The sequence below is a fragment of the Sparus aurata genome, chromosome 4 (genome assembly GCF_900880675.1).
Source record: "Sparus aurata chromosome 4, fSpaAur1.1, whole genome shotgun sequence".
Classification (NCBI taxonomy): domain Eukaryota; kingdom Metazoa; phylum Chordata; class Actinopteri; order Spariformes; family Sparidae; genus Sparus; species Sparus aurata.
In genome coordinates, this window is record NC_044190.1 from 25,098,596 (window position 1) to 25,113,415 (window position 14,820).

At 40.3% G+C, this 14,820-nt stretch overlaps 1 protein-coding gene across 6 annotated transcripts in view; it reads left to right on the plus strand.

Annotated features, from left to right (window-relative positions):
* nfat5b (nuclear factor of activated T cells 5b) overlaps positions 1 to 14,820 on the plus strand; it is a 38,179-nt gene that overhangs the window by 18,687 nt on the left and 4,672 nt on the right. For 2 of the 6 annotated variants that reach the window (XM_030414646.1, XM_030414650.1), the window contains exons 2-12: positions 1,425 to 1,550; positions 4,104 to 4,698; positions 6,131 to 6,317; positions 7,427 to 7,617; positions 7,786 to 7,958; positions 9,347 to 9,481; positions 9,582 to 9,634; positions 11,065 to 11,197; positions 11,721 to 11,795; positions 11,942 to 12,045; positions 12,265 to 14,095. In XM_030414646.1, the coding sequence (XP_030270506.1) occupies positions 1,425 to 1,550; positions 4,104 to 4,698; positions 6,131 to 6,317; positions 7,427 to 7,617; positions 7,786 to 7,958; positions 9,347 to 9,481; positions 9,582 to 9,634; positions 11,065 to 11,197; positions 11,721 to 11,795; positions 11,942 to 12,045; positions 12,265 to 14,095 (3,603 nt within the window). Of the gene's footprint in view, positions 1 to 1,424; positions 1,551 to 3,488; positions 3,552 to 4,103; positions 4,699 to 6,130; positions 6,318 to 7,426; positions 7,618 to 7,785; positions 7,959 to 9,346; positions 9,482 to 9,581; positions 9,635 to 11,064; positions 11,198 to 11,720; positions 11,796 to 11,941; positions 12,046 to 12,264; positions 14,096 to 14,820 lie in introns of those variants that run through there. The other 4 variants (XM_030414651.1, XM_030414647.1, XM_030414648.1 and 1 more) reach the window with 4 other exon arrangements.

The window sequence follows — 14,820 nt, forward strand, 5'->3', positions numbered from 1 at the left end:
AATTTGTTCCCCACTTTATTTGGTCCCCCTCAAGCTGTATTCAAAGCCCTGTGTCAACATTTTAGCTGAAATGAATTTCACAATCTTGAAAAAGGGCACACATAATCCATCAACCACTTTCTTGTTCATGGTTAGTTTGCTAGGGACAAAAATGTCACAAAAAGGCCCATGGCTAATCAGTATTTTTTATTATTGATTAGTCTGCTTGATGATTTAATGTCAGCTTACAGTTTGGAGCTGCAAGAATCCAATGAATTGCCTCAACATATGTCACTTGAGTCTGGTTTGGGGGGTCTGAAGATTACAAGTTTGAAAGTGAAAAAAAACTCTACGCTTAGAAAACTGGAACTTCTCTGCTTGAGACTACTAGCATAACTCTCCTGAATCTCTGATTAAACTGTTGGTGGTTGAGTTGCTTTGCGGGTAATGTGAGTGCCAGGGGTTGATGAGGAGGTACGATATCTCTGGTCCTTCTGCATTGATTTTGGTCATTTTAAACTGTCTATTATGATTCCTACAGTGCTAAAGGAGAACAATACTTAATAGGGCTGGGATAATATGCTTTTCTACTGATTAGATTCTTTTACGATTTTTTGGGTACCAAATTCGATTTAAACTGCGATTTTTTGATATTGCCAATTTATGCGATTTTTAGTTTGCTTTTTTAACACCAGACCATTTGAAAAAGTTGAATGATTTTTTTCTCCTGCCCCTAATACTGAACCAGAACTCGTGTGGCAGGAAGTTATTGTTGTTTTAACTGGCAAATGTTGACATAACCTCATTAAATCACAGATGTGCACAAACCAATTTAGCCAACTGGATGGCTGTGCTGATTGGACGAATTACTTGACATGGCTCTTGCTTTGGTGACATGTTGTAAACAATTCAACAATTCAAGTTATAGCTGCCAACATGCTGGATTAGGAGCTTGTGCCTTCAATGCCATATTGTGTTTTAAATCATACCATCTACCATCTTGAAGACAAGAAACAGTGTGGCATGATTCTTGCCTACATGCTGCCGGCAGCAGAGTACTTGAGAGGTGTTAACCCATTTGCCATCTTAAGTGAGGCTGGAGTTATCATACATTGATCACATAGGCTTAGCTCTGTACCGTTGGTATTCTCTTATCGTTTATGAGATTGGTTATTCCCTAGTTATTTGTCAGGTTTGTTGCTGATCAGTTTGTGGGTATGTTCTCACAACTGTGCTAGAGTTGTGATAGTTAATTGAATAGAGAACTGTTATGTATGAGGAAAGCATGACTCAAAACATCAAGAAACCATTTCAATTTTATGTTTCATTTTTAGAAGAAAGTGGTCCGTTAGCTGACACGTGATTCTCATATTACCAACAAAAGCTTTCGAGGTCCTGTTAATATTTGACCTTATAGTTTTTTTTATGTGTTCCTCTCTCAACAGAATCAGCGTATGACCTTCTTCCCAGAGAGCTACAGTTCCTTTCCTCCAATCAGCACAACTCAAAAGTCATGAGTCAGAAGAGCGGCGGAGAGGCAGGGCCTCCCCCTTCAGCGGCTCTAGCCTCAGGTAGGATTCTACTCCTCCATTCTTTATTTCTCCTCTGCGAGCTGGACTGATAATGCCCCACCCCCAAACAAAAAATCTTATAACAGTCCTGTACCTGCAGGCAAAGAAACACCTGCTTGTGGCAGGAAAGCACATCAGACCACCAGCCTGCTGCTCTGTGATCCTGACACATCAGTCCAAAAACAAATATAATGTTTAACTGCTTAATAAAGAAGTTATGTGGGTGGAGGTTAATACACTGAACATCTCTCTGTTACCGCTGATAAACCATTCAATAATTGGTCGAGGGGATTATTGTTGATTCTTGTGATCTCCTTATGTTGAGGTCTCTCTTGCAGGAAAGTGTAGGTCATGTATTTCAGGTTAAGATAGTATTTAGAGCTCCCTGCCTTTTTCCAAACTTTTTGTTTTTTGTGATACAGATTATAGAATAGATTAATAGTTTAAACCGTTTAAAGTACACAGTAATGATAAGAGAGCCCAACAAAGCTTATTATTTCACAGTGTTGCACAACTTACTTGTTGTTTTTAACAGTTTTATTTACTATTTTAGAGAATTAGGAAGCTTTGAGTGGCTGTAATCATCTTGTTGACCATATTGCACTTCCAGTGTTGAGCTGTTGTTCACAGCGGATAATTAAGATGTACTGTTAACCTGCAATATAGACAGATAGAAAAGGATCACTCACAATTTAAAAAAAACTTTTGTTTGGTTCACTTTAGATGAACCACAGATGTTTTGTTCGATGTGTAACGATTACACAGTATTCAATTGAAACAGATGTTTACTAGTCATTGGAAAAAGTTCTGCATTTCACCAGAGTGCTGTAGGGATTAGGTATTATTGTAAACTAACCCAGAAGTTAGCATCAACTGGTTATGGGATTTTTTGACTGGATTTTGGATTATTGAGACATAAATGAAATCCCCAGAATTAGAATTAAAAAGCTTTAAAATACAAAACGAACTACACTGCAGTTGCATCAGTGTCATTTTGATATAAATTAATCAGTCATAGTCAAAGTTATAAAGTTAGGGTATTAAGGGCATTAAACAAAAACCCATTCAGAAAACCCGTAGACTTTGAGTGAATGGGAAATGTAAAAATGCTCACCTTTTTACAGATGCTTGGACTCCTTCTCTGCAGTACTCTATTGAGCTTGTCTGGCTGTATGTCAACAATCAACAATGCGAAAGCTTAAAACAAGATGAGTTAAGGGTTCACAGACAACAAAGGAAATATAGGTTTTGAAGCGTATTTAGTTCTTCCAAATCTCAGCAAACCTTTCTGTCACATGTCTTCCCGTTTCCTTTGACCCTTTGATGTTATTATTTGACAGATATAAACCTTTCCTCTGAAAAGTGACTGCTAGCCACCCTCCTAGCTGCCTAAAATGAACTATGAATTAGCAGAACTGTGTTTTGATGGTTCTTTTTTTTATTTGCAGCAGTGTTACTGCTGTTTCAAAATATTTCATGGTGCACATGTAGTGAGTTATATAGGTTAAATGTTTCAACATCTTTAACTGAACTTGAAATCAGACAGTGTATGTTATTGTATGTTTTAGGTCTGCGATCATATGTCTTTGTGTTTTGATACTTGCTCAAAATGACATTACCTCCATACATTATGTGCCTATTTTCGTTTCCAACTGTGTGTTTTGCAAACTAATGAGTCACCAAACAAATCCAGAATGTCAACAGCAGTCTAACTCTTTTTTTACGATCTGCAACCTAACCAGACTTTCCCCCACTCTTCATCTAGTTCATTATAACCATTTGAGTGCTTTTGAAATTACAGTGTTATTTCAGCATGCTGGAGCAACATTTTCTGCCAAAACAAAATACCCTGTGTCATAAGTACTTTTCTAAAATCTGAATACATTTTTTACTGCTCAGCTCTTATTGCTCATTCGCTGTCTCGTTTTTATATTCCAGGAAGTTCCCTCTGAAGCAGGGAGTGTCTGCATATAAAATGGTCTGCAGTTCTCTGCTTCATAGGTCAGAAGCTTGTTTATTTTGTCTTTGTGGCTACGTTCAGTCCCAACAAAATTACTTTTGTAGCCAAAAAAAAAAAAAATGAAGGAAAATTAAAGCTCCAATAATTGGCATGCATCATATTTTACATATTTTTGGTTTGAACTTTCCTCTCCATTCCAACATTTTTGCCTGTTCAACATGAACACAACGCTAATAATATTGATAAAGTCACTCAGTTATTCGATTTAGTTGTAAGCTAATTTACTCAGCACTTTTAAAGATTTTTGATAAGGGGGGACTGCTCACATATCTCTTCTTTGGTCCCTTTCTAGTCACACCCATACTGCACTTCACATACTGTACATTTTATTACAACTCTTCAGATATTATCAGCTCCACAGACACACATGCTAGATCCAGTGAAAAGGGGGAAAATGTAATTGGTCAAAGAAAAAAAGAAACAAAATAAAGCAAAAAAGAAACAATCATAAACAATTTTTGCTGCTTAAATGGGACTGCTAGCCAACACTGCTTGGGATGCCTTTATTCACTGTCTAATTATTTGCACTGTAGATGCCATGTCCTCTTCTATGACCATGGAAGGCCTCCGCAGTGCTTTTTCCACCTCTTCCAGCTCTGCCATCCATTCCAGCACTTCATCCAGTGACCAGATCCCAGTTCATAGCAGCAATGTTGAGCCAGAGGACAACAAGAGTGGCAGAGCAGTACCAGAGGTTGTTGGAGCCGAAGGTGGTAATGCTAACAGCAGCAGTGGGGGAGGAAGAGGCGCACCGCCCCAGGATCCACATCACCAGATGACCCCATCGAAGCGCCGCACTGTACTGAACATCTCTCCACCTCCACAAGACCTGCTCGACGACAGCCTTATGTCCTGCCAGGATGAAGCTTCCCTGGACTCAGAGCAGAGCAACAGCATCTGGATGGATGACTCACTCTCCAACTTCAGTCTCATGAGCAGCATCTCTTACAATGACAACACAGAAGTGCCACGGAAGTCCCGCAAACGTACCCCTCGCCAGAGGCCAGGTCCCAAATCTGTGCCTGCAGGAGAGGCTAGCATGGACGTATTTGATGCAGATAGTGCCAAAGGTCCCCACTTTGTCCTGTCACAGTTAGGCCCGGACAGCAAAACTGGACCAAAAGGAAGGTTTGTGGAACCCTTTGATAGATTAGTCATTTGTTGAAATACTTAAACTGAGATTAATTTGTTAGATTTCTAAAGGAGATTTCTAAAGCTTCTAGGTCAAAGTCTCTGAGGCTCTACTGGAGGGATAAACCTCATGCTTCAAATCTAATTAGCAGCTGTTCTAATGATTGATTAATCCATCCAATAATCCAGTCATTTTTCAAGCAAAATTGCAAATCTTTCTCTGATTCCAGATTCTTGCAGTTTTTTGTTGTCAAATATATAGTCATCAAAACATTTGAGTGATGGTCTAACCAAACAAGCACATTTAAGGCATCAAATATCCCTTTTCCAACGAAGTTAGTCTGGTTCTTTAACCGACTCTGTTCAAGATTCTTGAAACATTGGTTTCATCTTACGCTGCAGCTTTTGTTTCCACCGGTTTTGACATGACCCATTGCAGTTGGGATGCACAACAACCTGTAGAAAACAAACTTCAGGTCAAGAAAAACTATTTTTTTGAGTTGCTATCCAATTTATTTCGGTCAAAATGATCAGAACAGTTCAAAATTAGGAGCCCAAACCAGAATGAAACCGGTTCCATGATGGTGGAAAAGTCGCTACAGTGAGCTCTAAGAAATAGTGAATGGGTTTTTTTTTCTATTTTGCCAATTACTAAGAATTCTTTCATTTGTGCTTAATTTGAATCAGATCTGTTAAAATAATTGTAATTCTTATATTTTTAATGTTATATATTCAGTGAAGCCTCCTGCCCTGTATGAAAGTCTCTCCATTCAGGTTTTTCCAGTTATCTGTTATCCGTCAGTGGTCAAAGAAAACATTGACTCCACTAACTGTGGGAAGTTGTTTACTGAGTACTTAGTTGACTTTTTACTCATTATAAATTCTCTCATTGGTAGTTGTTCACTCCGGTAGGTACTCACCCTTTATTCTGTTATTATTTCAAAGGTCCTTCTGGATAATATCATCCAGCACTCACCCTGACTGTCTGCATAGGTATTATTAGGAAATGACCAGCGCACGACAGATGGAAATCTTCAACAAACTTCTCCAGCTCTAAATTTCCCACCACACGTTGAGTGAAGAAGAGCGGTCAGATCAGAGGGGAGGGAGGGGCAGGATACTGAAGTACAAACAATGGTCGGCCACAGTGAATCACAGAGCCTCTCTCAAAGACCTAGGATAAGCAGAGCAGATTAAATAAACAGATTACTCTGAACGCTTTAAGGGCTGCAGATAGAATATGCTTGACTGATGGAGGGCCTTTTAACTCTGCACTGCACAGAGCATCGCGTGGTGTTAACGAATCTGTTAAAGCAAGTTCCTGCACATTCTTTGCTTTTTTCCCCACACAATACCAGTTGCCGTTATCTAAAATAAAAATGTCATAAAATGTTCAAATTAGAAGTGATCTGAATGGTCTTTGTTGCAGCTCTGATGATCCTAAGACAACCAAACAGAAAGGAGGAACTCTTTTGATGCAATACCCACAGAAGTGTGAAGGGAAGGAGCTGAAGATCCTCGTTCAGCCTGAGACTCAGCACCGAGCCCGCTACCTGACCGAAGGCAGCAGAGGGTCAGTGAAGGACCGCACTCAGCAGGGCTTTCCTACTTTAAAGGTAACTGTTAAACCCCTCACATGACTTTTGTAATGACTTTTTGCTATAGTGTGCCTTTGTTGAAGTTAAAGTTAATGATTTGGTTATTGCCAAAGGCTTTGAAATAAGTGTGCGAGTAAGGTTTGCTATTTTTGGAGCTGCAGGAGCCGTTTGGCGATAAATGTCAAATATGTTCCAGGTGGATGAGTAGAGCTCATTGTGTGTCAAAAGCTCTACTCCAATTGTGCCAATTGTTTTATATCTGCTCTGCCTTATGGTGCCCTGTTATGTTTTCTTAATGTTTTAGGGAGTTTTGTATTACATTTTTAGAGAGGAGTGTCTTTGTAGAACTCTTATCCCGGAAAGGTTTGGACACTCTTTATCCCTAGCAACTACTTCAGGGTTTAACAGGTGACCTCAAATGCATTCATCTGCCTTTTTCTTGTGTAAGTAACCAACCAGATGGTTGTGTGAGGAAAGGTCTAGTAGTTAGTAATATTTTATGAAAAAAAAAAACAACATTTTGAATTATCCGTGAAAAAGGCAGAAGAACTAAGAAAGGAAAGGAAACTTTCTAGTTCTGCTTTGTACATCTTTGGACCTCAGGCACTAGCTTTCTTGTGGAAACTAAAGAAGATTAAAAGTGGTCTCAACAGAGTGAGTTTGGAGCCAGACTAGAGACACTGTCTAGCATTTGATCATCAATTTGGTCTGTTTTTTATAGTTGTTTTGCCCGGGAGGTGATTTGGAGATGAATCTTGAAACAAAGTAGCGTGAGTGCTGCTGGATGTTTGTACGGTCAGGGTTTGTGAAGAGTAGGGAGAAGAAGGGGATAACAAGAAGAGGATAACAAACACAGGGAGGCTTTTAAAACTAGATTGCACAAGAGTGTAGAATGAAGATAATACAAGGCTGATAAACAAGCATAAAAATCGAGGGAGGGACACATGAAGATGAATTGCTTGTTGAGAAAATGCCAAAATGCACTCAGCTAACATCACTTAGGGCATCTGCTTGACAGGCAGGGAAGTATACATCTGCATCTAGCATCATCACCATATATATATCTATCTTCCTACTGTTTATTGTTTGGTAAACTGATTTAATTATGCCTTTTTTTACTTCCACAGCTGGAGGGAGTAAATGAGCCGGTGGTCTTGCAGGTGTTTGTTGGAAACGATACGGGGCGTGTAAAGCCTCATGGATTTTACCAAGCATGCAGGGTGACAGGCCGCAACACCACAGCGTGCAAAGAGGTGGACATTGATGGCACAACTGTCATCGAGGTGTCCCTTGATCCAAGCACCAACATGACACTAGCGTACGTACTTTTTTGACATTGAATTTGGGTTGGTTTTTTGTGTTACATGTTATTTCAATAAAGAATTTTATTTTGAAATGTTAAACAACAAACTGTGCCCCTACATTTTTGCTCTAACACTATAAAGTTTCTTGTTTAACCGTTTACTGACATTGTCTTTCTGTGCAGGGTGGACTGTGTTGGGATCTTGAAGCTCCGAAATGCCGACGTCGAGGCTCGCATTGGTGTGGCTGGCTCAAAGAAGAAGAGCACACGGGCTCGGCTGGTGTTTCGGGTCAACATCCCCCGTCCAGACGGTTCAGTGCTAACGCTACAGACGCCCTCATCTCCAATACTGTGCAGTATGTCAGTCTCCTCTAGTTACAATCGATTGTATAGATATTTAGATAAATTCTAGTATATTATTTGCTATTTTTAAGCAGCTTCAACTGAGGCATAGCAAGCAGTTGACCTGTCACCTACTTAGTTAATAAGTACCACTATAAACTGAGCTGTTTTCTTCTCTGTTATCAATATTTAATATAGCCTGAGGTCATGAGGCTGCTGTCGTTTGATGTCCACATTTAGAGACAATGTGTAAAGATCCATCCAGATTACAGTTTTATTTAATAATGCACAGCGTGTGAGGGTGTGGTTGGTTTCATAAACAGGAAAGACGCTTAGGGCCATAAGAAAGTTTCCGAGTAAGTAGATTTGTAATACTGCTTTGAGAGAGACAAGGGAGAAAGAAAAGGGAAGGACGAAACAATAGAGGTGTGTGGAGCCAGCTTGCAATCCAGGGAAATATCTTTCCACAAAACAAAAAAAAAAAATGGTAATCCGCCTTTTCATTTGTGCGTGTGTGGGTAGTTGAAAAGGTATGTGAAATGTGTTACAGGACAGGGGAAGTGATTTTGTGTTTTTTTTTCTCAAAATTGGTTGTTCTTCGAGCCATTTTAGAGGTATTATTTGAGTTGTGTTTATTCAGAGTATCTGCAGGTTTTGAAAAGTATTAGGTTGCATAAAATTTGGTCTGAGAAGTTTGGTTTAAAAAGTTTTTGTATCAGCTCGATCAGACCTATGGCAAACAATGTCACTTTATTATGGGCAAATGTGTCAGTTCCTAGTTGTATTGATTGAAATCATTATACCATTAGGAGTTATTGTTTAATTCACTGAAACAAGGTGATTTTGTAATAAACAACTGTTTTTATTAAAAGTTCTTAAATTTAACTTAGAGAGCCCTTCAGTAACCCTTGTAAAGTTCAGAGCCCAAAACATCTCCAGTGGGTTGTAGTCTCTTGTTTATTTATGGCTATTTATGTTTGGTCACATTCACTGTGTTGCTTATAGTGTCCAAAAAGCCATTGTATCACGTTGAAATGATGCCTGGCAACCCCAAAACAAGTTTAACTAAATGCATTGATATAAAATGTGTCTACTATGGCTTTTTTCAAATTGTTGAGGCGTTGTCATCAATATTTATTTTTATTCTATGAGTATGTCATTGTTATTTTTCTGTATTAAATATTGGATGAAAATTAGAAAACATACTGATATAAAATAGAATAGTAAGGGAGAATACAATAGTAAGGGTGAAAATCTGAGGGATTACAGACTATTCATAGCTTTGTATTTTGTTTTCTATGGTTTAATTAAGGCGTAACATCCATGTGAAATGGTTAAACCAATATGCTTCTTTTTATTTCACTGATAAAACTGATATTTTCTGTATCTGCTCTGTTTATAGCTCAGCCTGCAGGGGTGCCTGAGATCCTGAAGAAGTCACTGCACAGTTGCTCAGTGAGAGGAGGAGAAGAGGTCTTTATCATTGGCAAAAACTTTCTTAAAGACACCAAAGTCATATTTCAGGAGAATGTTTCAGGTAATAAAAAATTGTTATATTATGAGAATAAGATTTCTTTGTGTATATTTTGGGTTCATGCATACACATTTTTTTCTTCATCATCTTCTCTCTGTTCCAGATGAGAAATCATGGAAAGCAGAAGCTGAAATTGACATGGAGCTGTTTCACCAGGTAGAAATCAGATTGTTCTTGAGTTATTTTTATAGCAACTGATTAATGCCAATCACTAATGAGCTGGGTAGATAGAAGTAGCCATTTCAGATTTGTATGGGGCTTTAGACGTAATCATCTTAAATGGCTGCTGGTTCAAAGGTTTGAGTAGTCTTATTGTGTTCTGACCTAATTACACTCTCAAAGGCTATACTTATAGAGTGTGTCTCAACAGTTCACTTTAAGCCTTTTCACTTGTAAACAAAATGGTCAGAATTGGATGAATTGATGAATTTGCAGCTAAAAGAAAAGCTTCTTGCGTTTAACTGTCTGGATGACATTATGTTGTTTGATCAAGTTACACTGTGGAGTTTCTTATAAAGAAAACATTTTTCTTTGTTTAGATTAATTGTTTGACCCTGCTACCCTCTTTCTTTTTTTCTACGTTTTTTCCATTAAGGTATAATAGACCTGAATTCTCGGGGTGCCCCTCAGCCTTGCTTGCAATTTTGACCAGTGGCCACTTCCGGCATTGCAGCAAAAAATGTCCCTGCAGCCCGAAAAGCATTTGTGATATTGAGTTAAATTATGACTCCTTCTATTTTGGATTTTTGATCCATGGAGCTTAATTCATACAAATTTGCTTGAGCCGCAAAAAGATATTTTAATTTTTTAATTTTCTGGCTCCATCTTCACACTGTGAAGTCTTTGAGTCGAGCAGTAACACATGGCCAGGCTAGCTGGAGAAACTCTACTGTGCAAATTGAGTGGACCACACAACCAGGAAGCAAACTCAGAAACTTGAAAACTTTTGGTGTATGCTGCCAAGAAAGCAATTCTCATTGGATTAAATGGACGCCATGTTTTGGTTCACTATGTAGTTCTATTTAAAATCCATGGTATTTTGCAGTTTGGGACATTTCTGGACATCACATTTGTGTAGCCCCCAGCCAATAAAACGTAACAACCAGGTCCAGACCTCACTGTGAAACAATCAGAAAATAACATTTTATTTTTCACACGGATTCATTTTATCTAACGCTGCCTTGACTGATCTGTTTACAAATAGCAAACAAGAAATCCAGCATGTTATTTCTTTAGGTTGGCTGGTTACCTTCTTTTCTGTACATTTATAGGAAAAATCTTCATAACTAAATGCAGAGTTATCAATGTATAATTCCAATATTCTTACTCTTTTGCCGCCTCCCTTCCATTACATGTTTACATTACAATGTTCTGCACTCGCCATGCTCATGATGTGCTGATAGAGCACAAGATACACACAAGTGATGACCTGCCAAATATTGCCCTTTCCTGTCACTAGTGTACCTTCAGTTGTTTTATATATGTCAAATCAACTCACCCTTTAACTCAGATAACATAACTGTGTTTATGCTCTACTGTGGTTTTCATTCTTTTGATCTGACTCTTTCTGAATGATCACCTCAAAGAATCACTTGATAGTGAAGGTTCCTCCATACCAGAACCAAGCCATCACCTCTTCAGTGTGTGTGGGGGTATATGTGGTGACAAATGCTGGGAGATCCCATGATGTCCAGCCGTTTACCTACACTCCAGATACAGGTTTGTTCATCTGCTAAGTCACACAGGGTGTCTCTTAATCTGTCCTTCTTTTGACAATCAAGTGATGAGAAGACAATCTTGTTAGACAACATGCCACCCTCTGATAATGAGGTTATTGTTTACTTTTAAGATTTACTGGCCGGCACAACAGCTGGCAAAACAAAACAAATTGTGTTTTTTCTTTTTTTCTTTTTCTTTTTACACATAAGCAAGAGCTGCATCAGAGCTTTGCTGAATTTAGGCTTGCAAAGCTTTTTACTCAACACCACCACCTACAGTTCAGCAGGAACAGAGGAAATATTAGCAACCATTAGCAATATCTTCCAGCGGCCCAGAGTCATCCACATTCAGGACTGTCTTTTATCAACATTTTTAAACATTGAAAGATGTGATCATCAAAGTAACAAAAATGAAACTGTGAACACTGTTATTTTTGGTGTAACATTATAATTGTGCCATGTTTAACTTTCCAGTTTTGTGGGTTCGTAGGGATAAGAAAATCTTTCTGTAATGTCTTTTGCAGCAAAAAATGATGTTCCTGTGAAGAAAGAGATGCCTTCTCCAGTGAAGACTTGTTCATTTGATGAACAAATTAAAGGTTCTTCGTCCTCTGTGAACTATTCTACATAACCATGATTGTAGCTTCCCATGTGAAATATATTTATTTGCTAATATACTGCACATAGAATCACATACATGCTTTGAATAAGAATTTGTATATATTCCTTGTTCTTGCTCCTAAAGTTATTGATGGTGCCCTAATGCCATCGATGTTGCCTTTAGTGAAGAGAGAAGATGTCACTCCAATGGAGGTCACCAGCAACCTCCAGTCTTCTGGTGTATTCAAGGTGATACATCCATCTTTAAACTCATTAAAGGCCTAAGTAAAAACTATTGCATAGTGGTTTAGATTGGATTGAAATCTAAAATGATTAGTACAATTTGGTGTAGTTAATACTTGAATAGAGAATAGCGAAGTGTGGACTGTACACTTGTAATGGAATATAACTGACTAGCATCTAAGAGCAAAACAAAGCACATCTTTTATGCCTATTTTGTGGTTTCAGCAGACTGGTGACCTGTGTCCGGCCCCACAGAATGCAGACATGAGTGCAAGCCATCTAAATAAAAACCGACCATTCTCCAACAACCTGTCTCAGCCTGCAGGCGACACTGACAAAAGCCAGGCTCCTGTTTTTACCAACACAGAGCCCTTAGGCACTATCCAGAAGCAGGACATTGCAGCCACCAGCTCCTTCTCTGTTCCTGCCGACTCACTGCTCCAACAAACCTCACAGCAGTTTCTCCTGGAGCCCAGAGAGGGCATCGGGCAGGAGAGGCCCGGCAGTGGCTCAGGTGCTGTGGGGAGGCTATGTGGAGAACCTGCACCTCAACAGCAGCAACTGCCGCTTTTCCCCCCAGATGAAGTGGCCCAGCTGGAGGAGGCAGTGAGGCAACTAAAAGCCAAAGGGTACTGTAATTTACCACTTCAATCTGAAAACGCAATGGCCAAACAGCAGCAACAACACATCCAGCACCAACAACACATCCAGAAACAGCAAATTCAGCAGCAGCAACAGCAACAAATTCAGCAACAGCAGCTTCAACAGCAGCATCAGCAACAGCAAGTTTTGGAGAATTTACAGCAGCAGCTGTTTCAGTCACAGATTCAGATGCAGTGTGGGATGTTTCAGGACGCCTCTCAGGGCAAGAACCCAGAGCAGCAGGGCTCAACACAAGGAGTGGTGCCAAACCAGGGCACTCTTTTCCAACAGGCCCAACAGCAGCAGCAGCAGCAACAACAGCAGCAGCAGCAGCAACAAGCAGCTCTCTTTCAGCAGGCGACTGACTTGCTCTCTATTCAGACCAACTTCCTCCAGCAGACACCCTCTCACCCTTCACCACCCATGTTCCACGCTCCCAGTTCTTTGGCTGAAACACAAGATCCACAGGGGGGTTTGTTTCAGAAAGCTTCTCAGGAGCAGGTCCAAGCCGCTCTCTTCCAAAATACCATGACAGTGCTACAGTCTCCAGACCAGCAGCCCTCTACACCTGGACTGTTCCTCCCTCAGACGTCCCTCCCCTCTCAGCTTACAACCAGCAGTTCTCAGCAGCAGCAGCAACAACAGCAGCAGCAGCAGCAGCAGCTGGCCTTCCTCAATGCTCTACAAACTCCAGCCCCTGAACCACAGTCAGTATTTCAGGCTCAGACACAGCTCTCCCCTATCCAGCAGAGAAGCCCCATGGAGCAACAGCAGCCTTCCCAGCCTCAGCCCCACACACAGACACCCCAGCAGGCATCCCTCTTTCAGAACATCTCCCCACATCCATCTGCAAACACACTTTCTCCTGGCCAGCAGCAGCAACAGCAGGCTGGCCTGCTGTTCTGCAACAACCCCCTGTCCACCCCGGACCAGGCCTCCAGCCTCCTGTTCAGCAGCCAGGGCCAGATGCCGCCACTGACCAGCAGCAATCTGGTTTCCCAAGAGCCCCAGAACCCCTCTATGCTCTTTTCCCAAGCCAGCATGGTGACAGTAAACCAGCAAGATCGCTCTGAGCCCATGGCCTTAGGGAACCCCACCGATCCACGACAGCAAGTCATGTTTCAGGATCAACAGCCGATGCAGCTGGGCAGTGGTGCAAACAGCCGGCAGGAGCAGCCTGTGGGTCTCTTTATGCCTCAGTCCAACATGGCCTCTCTGCAGGGGGGACTGGCTGCTCAGGAGCTTGCGCAGTCAGCCATGTTTGCCTCACAGAATGGCGTGGCAAACCTCCAGACGACCACCTCCTCCCCTGTTCAACAGCCAGGAACACTGTTTCAGACTGCTGTCAGTGGGAGCATCAATCAGCCCAGCCAGCCTCAACAACCTGGACTCTTCCTCTTTGGGATTCAAAACGGTGAGGGCTTGATTACACAGGTGCTGTTGAAAACATTAATGACTGCCAACAAGTTCAGATGGCAGAAAATATTTGAACCATCTTCACAAATGACTGAAAGCCAGTGACAGCTGTTGTTAACTCCCTCACCTAATTGACATATTGAATCCCTCACAAATTAAAAGATAGTTACAGAAAGTTAATGGAGAGCTGATTGGGAAATCTTTGTGCAACCTTTAAAAAAACTCAAATACTTCATGTAAATATTTATTTATTTTGACAAAAAAGTTAAGATGACTTTTTGAAGCTTTCAACTACATCTTGTGTCTTCCTCAGTGGGCGGAGCTGCTAAGTTGTCATAGAATTCACATTAGATTTAATCCATTTAACTTGGTCCTTTTCAGAAATTAGTTTCTTAATTATGAATCTTTGTCTAATTATTTGTAATTGTTACTTTATTCCCCTTTTTATTGCAGCATCAAACCAAACATACATGACTGAATTGCTTTATGACCATTTCAAAGGCTCCCTTGATCCTTCTTACAGATGGGCAAAAAATAATTGTGATATTATTAATAATTGCCAAATGCCAAATTTCTCTGCACTAAAAAACAATGTGTGTTTACATATGAAAAGCATAAAGACACGCGGAGAATTATATTTGCCTAACAAACTCAAAGTCTTGGCTATCGTGTCTTCAGTATGCATTGACAGTACTGTAAGTGTGAAGTTGTAAACTCATTTTG